The 19,422-nt window shown below is 44.5% G+C and overlaps 1 protein-coding gene and 1 long non-coding RNA gene across 2 annotated transcripts in view; one reads left to right on the forward strand and one right to left on the reverse strand.

Annotated features, from left to right (window-relative positions):
* The window catches only part of MED13L (mediator complex subunit 13L), a 172,444-nt gene extending 154,800 nt beyond the window's left edge, over positions 1-17,644 (forward strand). The window contains exons 27-31 of the mRNA XM_080986142.1: positions 3,184-3,360; positions 6,080-6,234; positions 10,783-10,944; positions 12,421-12,533; positions 14,541-17,644. Coding sequence (XP_080842268.1) covers positions 3,184-3,360; positions 6,080-6,234; positions 10,783-10,944; positions 12,421-12,533; positions 14,541-14,673 — 740 coding nt within the window. The 3' untranslated portion in view covers positions 14,674-17,644. The remainder of the gene's footprint in view (positions 1-3,183; positions 3,361-6,079; positions 6,235-10,782; positions 10,945-12,420; positions 12,534-14,540) is intronic.
* Positions 1-19,422, reverse strand: part of LOC308466039 — a 365,679-nt gene that overhangs the window by 227,928 nt on the left and 118,329 nt on the right. The gene's annotated exons all lie outside the window — the stretch shown is intronic.

Genomic DNA, 19,422 nt, shown 5'->3' on the forward strand with positions numbered 1-19,422 from the left:
AGTCCTGTTGCTCCGCCGTGACCTCCCTGCCAATTTAGATACAGTGACTGAACTGGAGGCCCCTCGACTGACTTCAGGTCCAGTGTTGGACCATTTCGATCGAATACTCCCTGCTGATGTGGATAGATTCCTCCAAGTTAGTAGGCCCACCACCTGCCTCCTTGATCCGTGCCCGTCTTGGCTGATTAGGGAGTGTCCAGATGTTGCGCGGACCCCCCTGGTTGAAATTATCAATTTGTCCCTTGACACGGGGACATTCCCAGGGGAACTGAAGGAAGCAGTGGTATGTCCACTCTTAAATAAAACTTCATTAGATCCCTTAGACCTATCCAATTACCGCACAGTTTCAAATCTTCCATATCTGGGTAAGGTAATTGAGAGAGCGGTTGCTGAACAGCTTGGTAGGTTTCTGGAGGAAACATCGGCTTTAGATCCATTTCAGTCTGGTTTCTGTCCTGGTTTTGGGACCGAGACGGCTCTGGTTGCCCTAACAGACGATCTCCGTAGACAGCTGGATCGAGGCGGGTCAGGACTGGTGATCCTTTTAGATTTGTCAGCAGCCTTTGACATGGTTGATCATGATCTTCTGGACCACCGCCTCGCAGACGTGGGGATACAGGGCATAGCCCGTAACTGGCTGTGCTCTTTTATCTCTGGTCGGGCACAGAGGGTGGCACTAGGGAGGGAAATGTCGTCGTGCCACTCCTTGGTGTGTGGAGTGCCGCGGGGCGCAATCCTCTCCCCAATGCTTTTTAACATCTTTATGCGCCCCCTTGCCTAGATTATCCGGAGCTTTGGGCTGGGCTGTCACCAATATGCTGATGACACTCAGCTCTATCTGCTGATGGATGGCCACACCGACTCTGCCCCGAACACACTGACCAGATGCTTGGAAGGTGTGGCTGGATGGTTTCGTGGGAGCCTATTGAAACTAAATCCTTCGAAGACAGAGGTCCTATGGCTGGGTCGGGATGGCATGGGGATGAGGGACCAACTCCCTTCTCTTGCGGGGGCCCAATTAGTGCCATTGCCTTCCGTTAAGAGTTTGGGTGTAATCCTTGACGCCTCCCTTTCCATGGAGGCGCAAGTTACAGCAACAGCCAAGGCGACATTTTTCCACCTTCGCCGCATCAAGCAGTTGGTCCCTTACCTTTCCCGCCCCGACCTGGCCACAGTGATCCATGCGACGGTCATCTCCAGGCTTGACTACTGTAATTCGCTCTACGCGGGGCTGCCCTTGAAGCTGTCCCAGAAACTCCAGCGGGTGCAGAATGCTGCAGCGAGACTCCTCACGGGGTCTCTGTCATGGGAGCATATTCACCCAGTGCTTTTCAAGCTGCACTGGCTCCCGGTGGAGTACAGGATCAGATTTAAGGTGCTGCTTTTGACCTTTAAAGCCCTTCACGGCATAGGACCCTCATACCTACGGGACCGCCTCTCCCGGTATGCCCCACGGAGAGCCTCAAGGTCCATAAATAGCAACACCCTTGTGGTCCCGGGCCCTAAGGAAGTTAGATTGGCTTCAACCAGAGCCAGGGCCTTTTCAACTCTGGCTCCGGTCTGGTGGAACGCTCTGTCTCAGGAGACCAGGGCCCTGCAGGATCTGATTTCTTTCCACAGGGCCTGTAAGACAGAGTTGTTACGCCTGGCCTTTGGCTTGGAGCCAATTTGATTCCCTCCCTCTCTTTCTTTTTTCTTTTCCTTCTCCTTCTGCGATGAGGCTACATTTTAATATTGTAATGTTTCAGTATTTTAATGTTGTATTTTTTAATTTTGTTTTTAAGTTGTAATCATTTAACTTGTTTTTATTATTGCTTGTAAGCCGCTCTGAGCCCGGCCTTGGCTGGGGAGGGCGGGGTATAAATAAAAATTATTATTATTATTATTATTATTATTATTATTCCACAGCCCTCAAATATAAAATACATCGATCTCCTTTTCAATCTGACTGATGAATATTGTGTTCAGATGAGTGTAAAATTTACATGTATTGAAGCAGTTCAACTGCTCATCTTTGCTGGATCCTGGGTCCTGGGTGCAACTTGTTGTCAGAGCCCAATCCGCACAAATTGCTTCCCCTTGAATGACCTATGAAAGCATCACACTGATTTGGTCCACATAGATTGGGCTCCACATGCATGAGCTTTGGGCAAGCATTGTAGCTAACACTTGGACATCCATTGGACCTAGAGGAAGGAGAGGAGAACCATCAGAGCCCCATTCCCCACTGCGTATAGGCTTCTAGTCATTATAATCTCCTACTCAGGTAACATCATGTAGGGGAGAGCACATCATGTGTTCTAAATTGTGCAGGAACCTTCCACAAGTCCCAGAGGTTCTTTTCTTCAGAGGTTCAGCTTCCAATTAATGGGGAAAGGTTGTGCTTAAGAATGTAAGAGCCTTGCTGCTTGATCACGCCAAAGGCCCATCTGTTCTCATTGTGGCCAACCAGATGCTGAAGTGGTAATCTAACAAGCAGGACATGAGCACAACACTGCTTGTGTCTCTAAACCACAATTCTATGCATTCTTGTTACTTTTCAACAGTATCTCTTATAAAATAAAATTAGCAGCCTAAAGCGATGTGGGCACCTGCCCTTTATATTTTGATTTTTAAACATTCCCTGTTCCTGGGAAGCCTTCCCCCTGGGGCATATAATTAAAACCTTTGTCTTCCTCATTGCATGGATATTCTGAGTTAGAGAAAAAAGCTGATTTGAATGCAATGGGGAAACCATGGTTTGACCGTTTGGTTCTCCGTTCACACTTCAGTTCCTTCACTAACTTCCTTGTTTGGCTGAGCCGTGGTTTCCAGTTATGTCCATATCAGCAAGCTTTGCTTTGAACTTGGGTTGCAAATTTGGTTCAACCCATTGTTTCCAATTCAGGCTTGGGGAGGATTAATGTGAACTGGAGATGGCTGCAACTGCAAACCTTGGTTTGCTTGTACAAAGAATTGTAGAAAGGATTAGTGTGTGAGAGGGAGCAGGAAGAACCCTACATTTTGGTCTGAGGATCAAACAATAGGCAAGCAGCTGTGTTCTGATGGGGCTATGCTGGTATGAGTCTATTTGTTCCTGTTGCTGCTTTTGATAGTCTTAATTTCACACACTTGCACACTCTCTTTTTGATGGTGCCTTGGCCATTCTGAGGCCTGACAAATCTACTCTGCTTCTCTTGACAGATGCTGTCACAATGGGGTCTGTGTTTGGCCGCAGCACTGCTCTTAACTTGCAGTCGTCCCAGCTGAATACGCCACAGGATGCTTCTTGTACACACATCTTGGTGTTTCCAACCTCTGCAACCATCCAAGTCGCTCCAGCAAACTATCCAAATGAGGATGGATTCAGCCCCAATAATGGTAAGTCAGCTGCTGGGCAGCGTGTAGGGAATTGCCCTATAACGTTGATCAAAACATTCTTGCTCTAACAGTCATTGGCAAGCACTGCTGCTTTTATACCAGAAACATGAAGACAAACAATGGGAGCTTCTTGTTCATTGAGAAAAATGGTTTCTTCTTTTTCTGTTCAACTGACTACTTAGCCACGTGCTCTTGTTTAGGAAGCCAAATCGGCCAATATTTGCAAGCTGCACATAGTGAAAAGAAGCCAAGCTTCTTTCTTTAATAGCTTTGGCTAATTGCAAAGACTCTGTGTGGTATAGTTTGGCTTTGCTGTGGCTAGTGGGGATTTTGTAAGGGCCGGTTGTTTTCTGACCCTATAACCATATGCGGCAAATATTTTTTTGTGGATGTATGATTTGCCCTGTTGTTCTGTGATTAGCATCAAGCTGATCAGTCTGCATGCTTGCACTGCGCCTGATTCGTAGGTTTCTAGAGGGTCTGGAATCATGTGACAGGGAGGGATATTCTGGAGAGAGGCAAATAATGCAAGGCCAGCAGAGATATATGGATAAACTACACAGAACCCAGAAGCTCATTTCCCAAAATGGTTCAGCCTTTTGCAGAAGCTTGGCTATTTGTACTATCCCTATACATATCTCTTAAAATGAAACGGGGAGATGGAGAACAATGTATACCACCTTGAGATCTTTGGAAGATAAAGGTGTTCTATAAATGAAATAAATAAAAATGATTTGAATTATTAAGGTTATATTTGTAAAAGCTGCTTCTGAGTGGAAGAGTGATTTTTTTATTTATTTTAAAAGATCAGTTTATATCCTGCCCTTCCTTCTCTTGAAGAAATCCATGGAGGCAAACACATAATCAGTAAAACAACTCTTCAGCAATTTTCTGTAGGAAAATTAGGAGAATGTTAGTACTTTTCATCTAGAGAGAGAAGAGGCCTTAAAAATGGATGCAAGTTGCAGTATGAAGGGGGCCGTTCAATGATTTGGGGGGGGGGGGGTTAATGCAAAGGCCTGGCTTTGATCTGCTGATGGAATTTAGTGGGCCTCATGGGGGACACCTACCCTCCAGTGCCACTGTCCTTTTATGGCCCCCAAATTCCTCCTGAGCACAGGGCTTCCAAATATTTAACCTGCATTAACCTAGCCTTTGGGGTTTCGTGTGCTAATTGGAGCCATGTCTAAAGGCTAGCATTTTCCAAAATGGTGTTAAGATTTAATTTTCTCAACTCCTTGTTCTATGTTTAATAATTAAAGCCTCCGAAGCCATTAACCCTCTTGTTTGTGCCTCGGAGGCTGTCGAGAGCATGGCAACGGCTTTTTGGTTTGTAGCGCACACGTTTGTAGGAAGCAAGCTTAATAAGCCAGGTTAAAAATCACTTCTGGCTGCTGTCTTTGGATGAGGAGGAGGAGAAGGAAGAGTGATAGATTTGTGGGAGGGAAAAGAAATGCTTCAGAGAAGGTGTGGATGACAAGAGTAGCCAAAAGGCTCCTGCCCACCCCCATCTCTTGGTCTTTCTCTCTCTGCTGCAAATCAACATCATATACTTTCATTTGTACTAAGTCAAAAGTGGTTTTCTTTTTTCTTTTTGACACACACAACCAGCCAACCCAGTGCCCTTGGAAAGGGGAAAACCATTCACCAAACATTTAGATCTCCTTCGCAAACAAGAGGTCTGTGTTTGAAAATGTTTTTGGAATCGTTACTGAGCAAGAATTTACTGCCACTAACTTCACTTTCAGCAGGGACTTCCTGGAGAGTACATTAAGAAATGGAACAACCTGAATTTTCATGTGTGGTGCATAAAAAGCACATGAGGCGATGTAGGGGGGGAAAACAGACTTAGGGGTTGGAGAGGGAGGGGAAGTCATCCTGCACAAGTGGAAGTTCTTGCTTGAACAGGATGACTCCCTTGGATCCAACCCTTTCTCAGCCTAATCTGCCTTGCAGGTCTGTCTTTAGAATGAAGTGAGGCGTCATCATGTAACACTGTATTGAGCTCCTTTACTGTATGATATAAACATAGTAAAGAAATAAATATTATTTAATTTAGCATAGCCACATGAAATTCTGCTGTCCTGTATTGAGAGCGACAGTAGGGGAGAGGGAGACGGTTCTCAGCCCTGGTCCCTTGACACAAAAGGTTGCAAGGCTTTGAGCCACTGATGAGCAGTTACCCAGTTAGCACGTGCCCTGTTGAAAACTGAGTCCTGGCTACTCTCCTGACGGAAGGGACACCTTTCCAAAGGCAAATGTTCTAAACAACCACCACAAGCAACACGTTGGCTAATAATATACTGACAATATTTTTATAACATCACACTGTTTCAAAATTCATGAACACATAACATATAATATATGCATGGAGTCACAAATTAATATGAATCGAACAAATGTTCCATAAACAGAAATGGTAGGAGTGGTAAGTCACTTTCAATGATCACTAATGGTCACTAAAATTTGTGACTCCAAGCACATATTATACATCTTCTGTTTATGAATTTTGAAACAGCGCATACCTTTGTAAACCAAGAAAACTTTAATAAAATTTTTTTGTTGTTTAGAGTGTCCTGTTTTGCAACACAGGGGATTTTCAAAGGCAAAAGTTAGCAGTTGCCATTCCTCTGTGCAAGTGCTGCCGTGTCCCAAGTCATTCTGTATCCCACAAGGCAACATGACTAATCTCTTCTTTCACTCTTCCTTCCTCTTTGAGATGACATGTTTGTCCTTCCATTCCCGGATGACATGGATAACGACATTGGGATTCTAATGACTGGGAATCTCCACTCGTCTCCCAACTCCTCGCCGGTCCCTTCCCCTGGCTCTCCTTCTGGGATTGGAATAGGACCATCCTTCCAGCATAGCCGGGTAAGTTCCTTTTGATTTCCGCACTATACCCGCTCAGTAGGTAGTGCTCCAAATCCATTATGGGTTTGGGCTCTTGTCTCCCCTCCCTTTCAGTTCAGTCACAAAGTGCTTACTTTAGAGCAGGGGTGGGGAACTTCCTGGGGTCCACATGCAAGGGGAGTGACTCTTACCTTTGTCCAGTAAGGCTACATTCCAGCCATGCAAAAATTTAAGGGCTTCTGCACTCATTCACCTGCCTGTCCCAACAGTCTATCCAGCTTCCACCCAAACAAGCAAGAGACATCATTGCCATTCAAGGATACATCCCAGCCAGGCAAAAGCACTCAAAGGGGAGCATGAAGCACAGCTCGTGATGGGTGTGGCCTCAGTAGAGTCCTGAGGGCCAGATAAAGAGGCCTCGGAGGCCACATTCAGAAGTTCCCTGGGGTCCTGCTTTAGAGTAGCTAGGATTTCTCTGGGGGAGAATGTTTTGCCATGTTGCAAGAAGCAAGCATGACAATCGAATACATTTGGTTCTTTTTGCAAACTGTGCTGAGGTGCCCTTGGCTTCAAGGAATCACATTTAAGGATTCAGTTTTGGAAACGGGCTAGATTTAAGTTTCCACAGAAGGGTTTCTGCAAGAAAAGAGGCTTTTCCCCCACCCCCGCCCTCCTCCTTTCCTGCTAGCAATAAAACCACCCATCGGAACGCACACTCTCCAGGTGCTGGGATTTTTATGCAGATTTTGTTTTCTTAGCCCAGGGTGCTTGTAGTTCAGCAGTTAGTTCTCCTTAAAGTGGCTTTTAAGAAGCTGGCTCCAGCATCAAAGCTTATTTAAAATGTAAATTAATTTTGTTAATTTCAGAAAGGAAGGTTCTAACTCTGGAAAGCTTAGTGTATAGTTGAAGTGTTTAGCAAAGTTCCTCCCACTTGCAGCCTCTGTGGCACGAGGCACTTCACGGGGGTTATTATGTATGCCTATCATCCTTTGCTTGGAATGCTCCTGCAACCTGCAGGCTGTGCATTTTTAAAGAGATGGTGGTGGCAGCGGCAGAACCTGTAAAGTGTTTTCTCTTCAAAAGAGAACATTTCCCTTCATCTTCACTTTCAATAAATGAAGGATAATGGGGACAATAGAGTCAATAGAAAGGTTCTGATGCTGCTTTCCTGATTAATAGCACATCTGTGAGTTTCGCATCTCCACTAAGGCAAACATCTGTTTTCTTCTTCTTCTCACTCAAAGTGAAATGGCTTTGTTTTTGCATCCCGGGGGTTACGCATTTACTCCAGTGGCAGGTGCGGAAGTGGTGAGATCTCCAGTGGCCCCTAAAGGCAGCTACTGTGTGGATTTCCTTTGGTGTGGCAGATGCAAATTTTCCAGAATCCTGTTGTTTACTAAGTGTGGCACTGAATGATAGAAATAGGCTGCTGGCCTAGTTTTTATATTGTATTCGTGTGCCCCCCCCCCCCCACTGACATTTTCAAGTTCCTGCTCTCTGGGTTAACCTAAATATATTGCAACATGCACACCTGTCCATAGGGTACTTTTTTGGTTCTTAAAAGCAGAGATGCCTCTGTTACCTAACTATTGGGACTCTTCCCAACCCACACCCTTCACATCCTCCTTGGGTATTTTTGTCTGGCTTGAACTTTGATAATGCCTCTTGCTTCCCTGGATAGAGGATAGAAAGGGATGCCCAAGTGCTTGTAAAACTAGCCTATGGTACAAAGGTCAAATTGCATCCATTGCTCCACTCACTTTCCCCTCTGCCCTGACTAGCTCTGGCATGCGGCCCCCGGAAAGTTCCCCAGAAGAGAAGGTGGCCCTCTGTATGAAAGAGGGTCCTCACTCCTGCTTGAAAGTGTAGCCTTTCTATCCGTTCTGTACCTCACCACCTCTGAACCCTTGCAGCCTTCCCATTCTGCACCCAACCCCTGCAGTCTTCAAGCAAACAGGTTGTTCAGTAATTTCTACCAAGTCGTAGCCATTTTTGCAGATTGTTTGCAACACGGCGTGACGATCCTGCACAGCCTCAGATTTCTCCCATAATGAGAGAGCGATCAGGGAGTTTGGTAACCCAGCGAGGCCCCTTGTAGGTGAATGCCTTTGGAGCAACTAGCTTAACCATTAACACGAGCCTGGTAATTGAGGTGTAATTTTTGCTCGTACAAAAGCAGCAGCGTGTGATCATTTCCCCCCCAGGTCAAGGGAGGGCACCCTTTCGTCCGTGGACCTTGTAATTAATTGCTGCGGTTTGCAAGCGAGTGCTGCTTCCATGTCCTGCTGTTGAATTTTCAGCCAGGGGAACTCTGAGGCATTCTGGGTGGACAAACTGGTCACTTTGAGGGCCAGCTTGATGAATAAAGTAATTTCAACTTTAGCAGGGACCTGTTAAGTGGGTCCTTTTGAGGATGTTGTGGTGGTCAAGCTGTCTCTCAAATCACCTGCAGTTACTGTAAAAATGTACCACAACTTTATTGTTTTCTGGAGGAGGGATGGGGTGCATATTTGTATTTTATAACTGAAAACATTATAAAACACTACAAATTTAAAATCTTGAACAGTTCCACGGAGTTTGGAGCCCAACCTGTTTTTAAGGCAATATAGGTTTTTCCTTCTTGATGATTGTCTAAGAAGGCCTTCTGTCATGACTAAGAGCTGGGCTGTGTTTTGTTTTGCTTTGCTTTGCTTTGTTTTGTGTGCTTACCAAGAACATTATAATCATCTTCTACGATCTGCTAAAGGAGTTGAGAAGTTCACTACTTTTGTTGGTGCTAGAGGTTTTCCTAAGGAAATTTTTTTAATCGTAACAATTTCTGGTGTTCATTTCTTGTTTCTTGTCAACAATTTCTTGTTCATTTGCATGCAGCAAAAACAATGAATTGTTTTGTTAGCCACTAAGATGTTTTGCTCATGTATGTTTGAAGGATTGCACAAGTGTGCATGTAGATATGAACAAATCCTCCTAATACCAAGCAAATAGGCCTGGAAAATATTTAGTGGAGGAATGCCCCCCTCCCCGTTTCCACTAACCAAATCTCATGTGTTACCCTTCCCAATTACCAAATTGCAGCCTCTCTTTTTATCCATGAAAGGATGGATTTGTAGCTCTTTGAAAAGAAAGATAAGGCAAGATCACCTTTCCATCTCAGCCATATGCCTTCTTCTCCTTCCATAATCTTGGTTGGTCTTCCTGTTGTCCTTGTAGGTTAAATCGCCAGAAGCTGCTTGCCATCTAGTCAGAGATCCCCAAACCATGGTCTGTAAGCCTCATCCAGGTGGTCTGCGATATGTCTGCAAACGTACATTTAAAAACCATATAGCAGGCACATCCAACTTCCAAGAGACTGCGATCTACTCCCACTATATAAAAAACAACGGGCAATGATCTATCCATTGGATTGACCACAGTTGTTGGGCTTTTGGAGGGGAAGCTTCATCAAAGTTGTTGAGCTTTTTGGGGGGAGGTTCAGCCAAAGTTGTTGACATCCCTGCCATATAGCATCTGGCGCAGCACCTTACAATTGCTGCAACTGGCAGAAAAATCATTAAGTGCTCTGCCAAGACCCTCAGCAATTTCAGATGGTCTCTGGGAAAGAAAGTTTGAGAATAACTGCACTATACCATTGAAATGTAAGCTAAGACAATCATCCATCATGCCACAGTTTGATCTAAGTGCCTTTAATTACCAGAATGAATGCACAAATTCTGCCATCAATACACTGTGTGATATGCAATACATATAGCAGCATATTCCACATGATACTGGAAGTAACCCATATGAACAGTGTGACTTGTAGACCAGTTTTGCATTGAACATTGATTGATTTGATGGAAGTTGTTAGCTCCTGCATCCGTCCATATTTCAACCCAACTGATCAACACAAATGTTGATCGAAAATTGTCATGCTCAGAGAGCAAAGAGAAGCCCAGTGGAATACAAATGTATGTTGAAACAAGACATAACATTTGCGTGGTATTCTAGGGTTTGGCAAATTGCCTTCCTTGAAAAGATCTCATAAACTAAAAGTATCTGAATGGGCAGAACTCAAATTACTGTTACTTGGCTGTACGGCATGATTTTCTTTCTTATACAAATATTGGGGCATGTGGTCTATCTGTGTCACCAATATATGCAAATATATATATATATAGAACCTTTGTTCTCAGTAGTGATGGAACTCACAGGTGGAAAATAATTTTATTTATACATATCCTTGTTATTTATTAGTCAATACTTTATTATTATACTTTATTATTGGACCTGCACTGCATCTTTGTACTTTTGTCCTTCCAGCCTGCGCCACCTTATCATTTACATTTTTGATTCTTTGTTTTCTCTCTGTTTCTTATGCTTGCCCTTCTTAACAGGATAGTAAAATATTAAATGAGAAAAGGTAAAACATTTGCATGATTTGAGGGGAGGACAAGACTGGCAGTCAAATTTGCCACCTCCCTTTAATAAGCCTCCTGTACCAACCGAAGCTAAGTACCCATTGTCTTCTCCATGTGTCATTCATGCCTAATTTTGCATTTCCTCCCCCTATCCCCCTTCTCGTTTCTCCAGAGCCAAGGAGAACGTCTCCTCTCCCGGGAGGCACCTGAAGAACTGAAGCAGCAGCCTCTTGCTCTGGGGTACTTCGTCTCTACTGCCAAAGCTGAGAACCTCCCTCAGTGGTTCTGGTCATCCTGTCCACAGGCCCAGAATCAGTGTCCCCTCTTTTTGAAGGTTTGTTGGACATTTTTTGAAAAGAATGCCATTGCTTCTCGTGGCATCTGTAACCTGAGTAGAGCTCTTTTACTCTTGGTCATAGATAAGTTCTTAGACCCACCTTTGTAAGCGCCTTGTATGTGCTGTAGAGAAATGCATTCAGGGGAATGTTGCGTTACCATCTTTGGCACGACCACATCCATCTTATCTCAGCCAGCACGTCTTGCTCTTTTGTAAGAATGTACCTCAAGCGGACGGGACGTGGGTGACGCTGTGGGTTAAACCACAGAGCCTAGGACTTGCTGAAGATCGGCGGTTCAAATCTCTGTGACGGGGTGAGCTCCTGTTGCTTGGTCCCTGCTCCTGCCAACCTAGCAGTTTGAAAGTACGTCAAAGTGCAAGTAGATAAATAGGTACAGTGGGAAGGTAAACGGTGTTTCCGTGCGCTGCTCTGGTTCGCCAGAAGCGGCTTAGCCAGGCTGACCACATGACCTGGAAGCTGTATGCTGGCTCCCTCGGCCAATAAAGCGAGATGAGCCCCATAACCCCAGAGTCGTCTGCTACTGGACCTAATGGTCAGGGGTCCCTTTACCTTACCTCAAGGGCAGGGAATTGTAACTGGGTTGTATGCTCCACTTCAGATCCCTGGCTCAATCCCTAGCATCCCCACTTACTGGCACTGAGAAGGGAGCCTCGTTCTGAGACTTAGTCCAAGTTTCATGGCTAAGCATGGATTCAAATGCCTGTCTCCCTAGTCCAAGCCCTCTTGGATGGCCAGAAACCTCATTTTAATGTTCACAGGCTTTCTTCCCATCTCTCCTACCCCAATGCCCACCCCGGACCAGATTCATGAATGCTGTTCATAATTCAACTTGGTGGTATTGTTAAAACTGGCACCAAAGCTCTCAAGGGTTCCTCTTGCCTTCCTGTGAGGTGCTTGGCCAGGGTGGGGTGGGAGGACACTTACCTAGATCAGCTGCAAACTAAGCACCTCACTGAAATGCATGTGGGCTTGCCAAACATGGTGATAGCAGCAGTTCCTGCTTTGGTCAGCAAAAACAGATTCTGATGTGATGTGGTTGGGCAGCGAGGGCCAAAATTGCTTTGTTAGGGGTTCCCCAGGGCACCTTCCTTGCATTCACCCCCCCCTTTCATATTTGCAGAATTTCCATAGCTCCACCCTCCCCGTAAGCGGCAAGAACCAGTCTTGATCTCTGGCTGAAGGAACTCTTTGGCCAGCTTTCCCCCCACCAAGTTGAAGGAAATGTCTTTGGCCAGTACTTGTCATGGGCATCTTTTGGGCATGTTTTGAGAAGGTTGTGGTTCAAGGGGATGGAGGAGAGAGCAGAACCGCTCTGTAGATTACAACCCCGCTAGCCCAAGCCCTTTGGTCACCTTAGAGTAGCTGCTCCCTCGTCGTCAGGTGGTGGTTATGAACCTGGAAGGAAACTGCAGCAGCCCTGTGTGGTGACACCTGTCTTTCCCCCAAAACAGGCATCGTTGCATCACCACATCTCTGTCGCTCACACGGATGAACTCCTCCCTGCACGGAACTCCCAGAGGGTTCCCCACCCCTTGGACTCTAAAACCACATCTGATGTTCTGAGGTAACTGAGTTTTGTGTCTTTTCAAGCCCCGGAAATAAGTGCTGGCCTTTGACCAGCCCTTTGATCTTTGCTCATCTGCTTTGAAAGATGTCTGTTGGCTCGTTCTGCAGACCTTTATGGGAGGGGCATGTGCAAACAGCCCTCCTTTCCGTTGGCCTATCGTTGCAGGGCAAGGGTGGCTGGTGCACAACAGGACTAGTGGGATGGAAAGCAGGGAGACCAACGGTGGGCAGATCCAATGAAAAGCAGAGCTGATTCTGCCCCATCCTCATCCCTGCTGCATCCTACAAGGGCCTCGCTAAGGCGCTGCAACCTGTCAGGCCCACCACTAGACTGGCTGTAAGGAAGAAGGCAGATGGTTGGAGAGCTAGCAAAGGGCAGATTGAGGTTTGCGGGGCAACACCCCATTCACCAGCCAGCCTCCACTGTTGCAGGAATTTCCAGCCTAGCTGCCAGGAAGGTTGAGCCAGAGAGTGGTGAGAAATCGTCACTAGCATTTGACAACATCCTTGATAGGAAAAGCTTGAAACGTTGAAGATTTTAGGGCAGGCATAGGCAAACTCGGCCCTCCAGATGTTTTGGGACTACAACTCCCATCATCCCTAGCTAACAGGACGAGTGGTCAGGGATGATGGGAGTTGTAGTCCCCAAACATCTGGAGGGCCAAGTTTGCCTATGCCTGTCTTAGAGATAAGGTCATTTATTTATTAAAGCTAGTGTCTATTGTATTTTTTGGTGGCCAAGGGAAGGTACTCACAATCTCCTCTTAGAGCCTTGCCATATACAGTTGTGTCTTGGAGAAAGAAGCTACATTTCACCCTGCCCTTTAGGCAAGGCTATGCTTCTCAATATTCTGTCTTTCAAAAATGGAACAGCAAGCTGATCTCAAAATATTGAGCAGTAGGAAAGAGAAACCTCCTTCCTTACAGACCTCCCCCAGGTGTTAAGATCAGCAGGCAGGGTGCCCTTGGGAGTCCCACCTCCCTCAGACGTCTGGGGAGGGTGCCTTGGGATAAAGCATTCTTTGTGGGAGCCCCTAGGCTGCAGAATTCTCTCTCCACAGAGGTGTGCCTGGCACCTTTGCAACACAGCTCTTGTCAAATGCAGAAGGCATACTTACCCTCCTGCGATGTATACCTTTTCCAGTTCAATTCTCAAACCTTTATTGGCATTTATACAAGATTCCAATAAGGTTCAGTACAATAAAATCACTCAGCAAAATCTGCACCTAACACTTAAGTTAATGTTGTATAACATTCACAAATCCTCATTGCATGTTGCAGAAACCTGGCTACTATCTCCATCTTACCTAATAATAATAATAATAATAATAATAATAATAATAATATTGTATTATTTGTACCCCATCCACCTGACTGTGTTGCCCCAGCCACTCTGTGGGGCTTCCAACATATATAAAAAATAATAAAACATTAGACATCAAAAAGCTTTTCTGTACAGGGCTGCCTTCAGATGTCTTCTAAAAGTCAGATTGTTGTTCATTTCCTTGACATTTGATGGGAGGGTATTCCACAGGGTGGGTGCCACTACCTAGAAGGCCCTCTGCCTGCAGCACCTTATTTCTGTGTATTAAAGAGTTTTTAATACTGTGTTTTGATTGTCATAACCTGCCCTGGGACTGGCTAGTGAAGGGCAGGTAATTGATATATCAGTAAATAATAATAATAATAATAATAATAATAATAATAATAATAATAATATAATATACCCCACCCATCTGGCTGGGTTTCCCCAACCACTCTGGGCAGTTCCCAACACAATATTAGAAACACAACAAAACACCAAACATTAAAAACTTCCCTAAACTATCTAAAACTCCGTTAGTTGTTTATTTCCTTGACACCTGATGGGAGGGTGTTCCACAGGAAGGGTGCCACTACCGAGCAGGCCCTAAAGGTAGAAGCCTCGGGAATTGCAGGTTGTGGTACAGAAGGAGCCCCTTGTCCTGACCACCATCCCTTTTCTTTCCCTTCTCCTCTCCTGCAGGTTTGTGCTGGAGCAGTACAATGCACTGTCGTGGCTCACTTGCAACCCCGCAACTCAGGACCGCAGCTCCTGCCTTCCTGTCCACTTTGTGGTGCTCACACAGCTATACAATGCCATCATGAACATCCTCTAATCACCCGGAAGCGCCTGGATGACCTTCCCCTTCAACCTGAGAAAGACGGGCCGTGGCTCGCGAGGGTCGGAGGAGTCCTTCTCCTCGTCGGACCCCAGCCTCTGGGGCCCAAGCAGCGCCTTGTTTCTTCCAGGAATAATAACAGGAGGCTTCTCCAGTGTTTGTGGAGTGTGCCTGGTGGGCCACATCAGGACTTCTGCCAAGCATACCAGACAGTGAGATGTACCGCAACCTCAAGGGCAGTGTTAACGCAGTGGCGGGACGTTAATGGAACAACGGACCACAGAAGACAGTGTCCTTCCGTTTTGTTATTTCCTTTTTTGTTAATTTCTGTTTTGTTGCGCACGGATCTCTTTGCCTAAGAGACAAGTGCCCTCCTTTCCGAGCGAAATGTTGTCGTGACCAGTTTGGGTGGCCCAAAACTCTTAACATTGTTCCTTGAAAAACCGCCGGATGAACGTGGCTGCAATGAAGAACCAGTTCTTATAGTCTTTTCAAAAGAAAAATAGTGGGATTTCTGTCTACCTGCAATTCCTGTCTGAGTGGATTGGGTTGAATGCATGCATTTGTTACCTGTCCATGTAGATGCGAACGGTCTTGGAGATGCTCTCTTCGAGTTTTGTTTGTTTTTTAATTTATTAATGGGGGCTGTTAAATTATAGAGGACCAGGTACAGTAGTTGATCCAGCTATGCTCTGCCAAGAAGTATTTATCGACATACCTCGCATTCTTCTGACTGAGAAATGGGGTAAAAACCATGGAGGAAATCCAAAAAAACACACACAAAAAAACCAAGTTAGGAAGAGCATTCGAGGAAGAACTTTAGGAGTCACTGTTTTTTTTATTATTATTATTACTATCTTTGGTGGACTTTTTTTGGTTAAGGAACTCTAGCGAGGTTTAAATAAAGTCACATGAACAATAACGCAATGCAGGACAACAGACCAGTGGGAGGCAATAAAACACTTTAGCGTCGAGGCAAATTGAAGGGAGAAATACTGATTAAGAGAGGAGTCTGATGGATGTGGAAATTATTCCCGAAGCTCAAGTCACCTATAAACTGGGAGAGACTCATCTTCATATATTTGTGTGTGTTATGTATGTATGTGTGATATATATGTGCATACACACACACACACACACACACACACACACACACACACAGATTGTTTACACTCTTATCAGTTTCGAATCTGGTGTATTTGTCTATAGGAAGAAAAATATTATTTCAAAGAAATAATTTTTAAAAGTTGTATCATTAAATTAGTACTTGAAAATGAAAGACCACTGAGGTGGAAAAAAAATGAATCGGTTTAGTTAAAATGTTTGCCATTTTTTTAAAAAAAGTTTAAAGCAAATCATATTATTTTTATGACTCCTTAATTTTAGGATTTGAGAAGTCTATGCTGTTAAAAGATCCCATTTCTAATGTTTCTCTTTGCACTGTGGGCAGGCCTGGGCTGCTTTAAAGAAGAGGAATCAAGTATTGTGGGGACGTGGTCCAGGTTGCTGACCATCGTCCTTAGAGAGAATACCATTTTTGAAGTTCTTCCAAAAGTCCGTCTTGTTCTGGTTAAAAAAAAAAAAAGGAGAAGAAGAAAATAATAATAATAATTAATTAAAATTTCTATGACTTTAAAGAATATTTTTCTTGAAATGATGGTGTAAGGTTTAAAAACAAAATTTATTATTAAAAATAATAATAATAATCCCATGCGTGATGGGTGAAGGGATCGGTCAGAGGAAGACCCTGTAAATGGATCGCTTTTATTCTCTGCTCTAGGGGCAGGGCAGGGCAGGGGGGACCTTTGCAATGTACAGGAGGGGGAAAATCAGATATATCAAAACCATTTGTATCTAATGTATACAGTGTAAAATTGATTTTAAAAAAATATTGCATTACTATTTTTTCTTAATCAGAAAGGAAAATTCTCAAGGCCTTTTGAAGAGCATTAAAAGATGAAGATTGTAAACTTGTATACAAAAAAAAACCTTGGTGAGGAAAACTATGTAAAGTTATCTTTTACCATTTTTGGGATTCTTTGTTCCCAAAATTCACCTGAACTTTGAATTAGAGATGGATTTACTTTTACCTTTTTTCTTTTTAATGGGCTGTTTTTACCAAGGGGGTTCTTTCCTTCCCCAGAGATCCAGTTCTAATGCAAAAATTAAAATGCCTCCCCCCCCACTACCCCACAAATAAGGGGATGGAGGGGTAGCGAGAAGTAGTTTTCATCTGGTGGTGTTTTTATTTAATTTTTTTAAGTTAATAGAAGCTGGTAACATATTTATACATTTTTGTGCAAAATAAATGAATGGCAATAGATTTTAAAAAGAAAAAAAATCTTATGTACTTCAGTGTGAAAATCTGTATAATATTTCCCTTTAAAATATGCATTATTTTACTTGTGAGTTTTTTACTGAATTAATCTGAAATGTACAAGCCCTGGATTTCCTACAGAGTGAAGAAGTTATTTTATTTTTTTTAATTTCTAATTTTGGAAATCATGCAGAAATTGGAATTATAACAGTTTGAGCGACGTGGGTTAGGGTGGGTGGGTGGAAGCAACCAAGGGGTGTGCAGGGGGTGTCCAGCATGCTTGTATGTATATTTCAGAACCTTTTTTAAATGTAAAAGCTGTACATTTCTTGGGGCGGGAAGGGGAGGGGAGTTCTGAGCTTTTTTTCCCCCTTGAGCATTTTTGCAGTGAGCCTCTTTTATATATAGCCAACAATTTGAAACAAAAACAAAACAAAACGAGGAAAAAAAAAAGAACTACGTGAAGTTCATTTTAAATCTTACAGTATATCGCTGGTACAATACACTAAAAAAAAAAAAAGACTTTGATAAAAAGAAGAAACAATAATAATAAAGACCTCCATTTTAAATGTCATTCATATATACCTTGTGGATGAGAGCTATATACTTTTACACACTTTTTTAGATGAATAAATTATTGAATTACTGAAACTCGTGTGGGTTTTGCCGCTCTATTTACGTGCTGGTGACTCAAGCTGCTTGTCGGCCTATCTTGAGTTAACTGTGCTCTTTTTTGGGGGGGGGGAGGGCAAGGCGATAGGATAGCTCAGTCAGTAGAGCACAAGACTCTTAATCTCAGGGCTGTGGGTTCGAGCCCCACGTTGGGCAAAAGATCCCTGCATCGCAGCAGGTTCGATTAGATGCATAGCTGTCAACTTACAGATTTGAAAATAAGGGACCAGCAGCCTCGAAAATAAGGGATCAGCAGCCAAAATAAGGGATTTTAGTCAACCAGCAGCCAAACGAAGCCTCAAGTGGTGGTTCCCATAGCGCAGCAACCTGGCAAAGGGGATGCAGCAAGGAAAACCACTGTCACCTCTCCGCTGGGAAACACTGAGCAAAGGCGAGTCCCCAGGCAACACGGCCGATTTGATCGGCACAAGGCATGCAAGCTCCACCCCCCCAGTCGTTCTTAGACTCCTTATTGGGTGAGCAACGCAGCCAAGCAACACAGTTGGAGCCTCCCTTCTCCCTGGCCGGCAGGGAGGGAGGGAGAGGAGCTGCTTCCTTTGAAACCCGGGAAATTTAAGGGACATCATCAGTAAGGGACAGCAGCGGGACATGGCGCTGGGATAAGGGACTGTCCCGCCAAATAAGGGACGCTTGACAGTTATGATTAGATGACGCTCATGGTCTCTTCCAACACTACAATTCTATGATTCCACAGTCGTGAAACATTGGCCTTGTTCCAGCATATCATAGTAGACCAGGGCTGCATTCACACGGCAGTTTATTCCATTTCCCCCACGTTTCCTTAAGCGACAATTTCCACTCTATTTGAGCTGTCACACCACGTAGAAGCTGCTCCCAGAAAACTAACGCAGTACAGTGCCTCTTAAAGCACTCATTTCTGTGTTACTTGATTCCGGGGGGGGGGGGGGGGGAAAGGCCATTTGCAACCTCCTTAACCCAGAAAATCACAGGAGGAAAGTAACAAACTTTGGGGCAATAATCCTGGTATACAGTTATTTCCTGCCATTTTAACGGAAGCAGGCATGTGCAGAAAGGGTGGGGGATGATGTTCATTGTGCCACGCCACGCCCACTGGTCTGAATGAAATTCAGAAACACTAGTATTATAATTGGGGAAAATTTCAACTTACCTGGGCTGCATAAATGTTCTGACTCCTCCCGAATCCTTTTAGTGCAGCAGAACTGTGCTTTGCAGGGGCTGATGGGAAGTTGTAGTCCAAAACCTCACAAGGGCGCCAAGTTGCCAAAGCCTGCTTTCAGGTCCAGGATAAAGCCTCTACAACCTCTTGTTTGCAGGAGACTTTCCTGATACAGTCGTACCTTGGAAGTCAAACAAAATCCGTTCTGGAAGTCCGTTCGACTTCCAAAGTGTTTGGAAACCAAAGCACAGCTTCTTGCAGCCAATCAGAAGCTGCGGAAGCCCCGTCAGACATTTGGCTTCCAAAAACAGTTTGCAAACCGGAACAGTCACTTCCGGGTTTGTGGCGTTCGGGAGCCAAAACGTTTGAGAACTAAGCTGTTCGAAAACCAAGGTACGACTGTACTTCCAGTTGTCTTTCCCCACCCTTCTCACAAGGATAATTTGCTTGAGTAGGGGAGGGGCCACTGGCATGGAGGGCTGTGGGCATGCTCTATTAATACTTGGCTTTCCTAAAGTTTCTCGAGAAAAACCTCCAAAAGGATTGCTTAACCCTTCTTCTCCTCTAAAAAGAAAAGAAAGATACTGCCCTAGAGAAC

This window comes from Podarcis pityusensis (genome assembly GCF_964106645.2).
Source record: "Podarcis pityusensis genome assembly, chromosome: 16".
In the NCBI taxonomy this organism is placed as follows: domain Eukaryota; kingdom Metazoa; phylum Chordata; class Lepidosauria; order Squamata; family Lacertidae; genus Podarcis; species Podarcis pityusensis.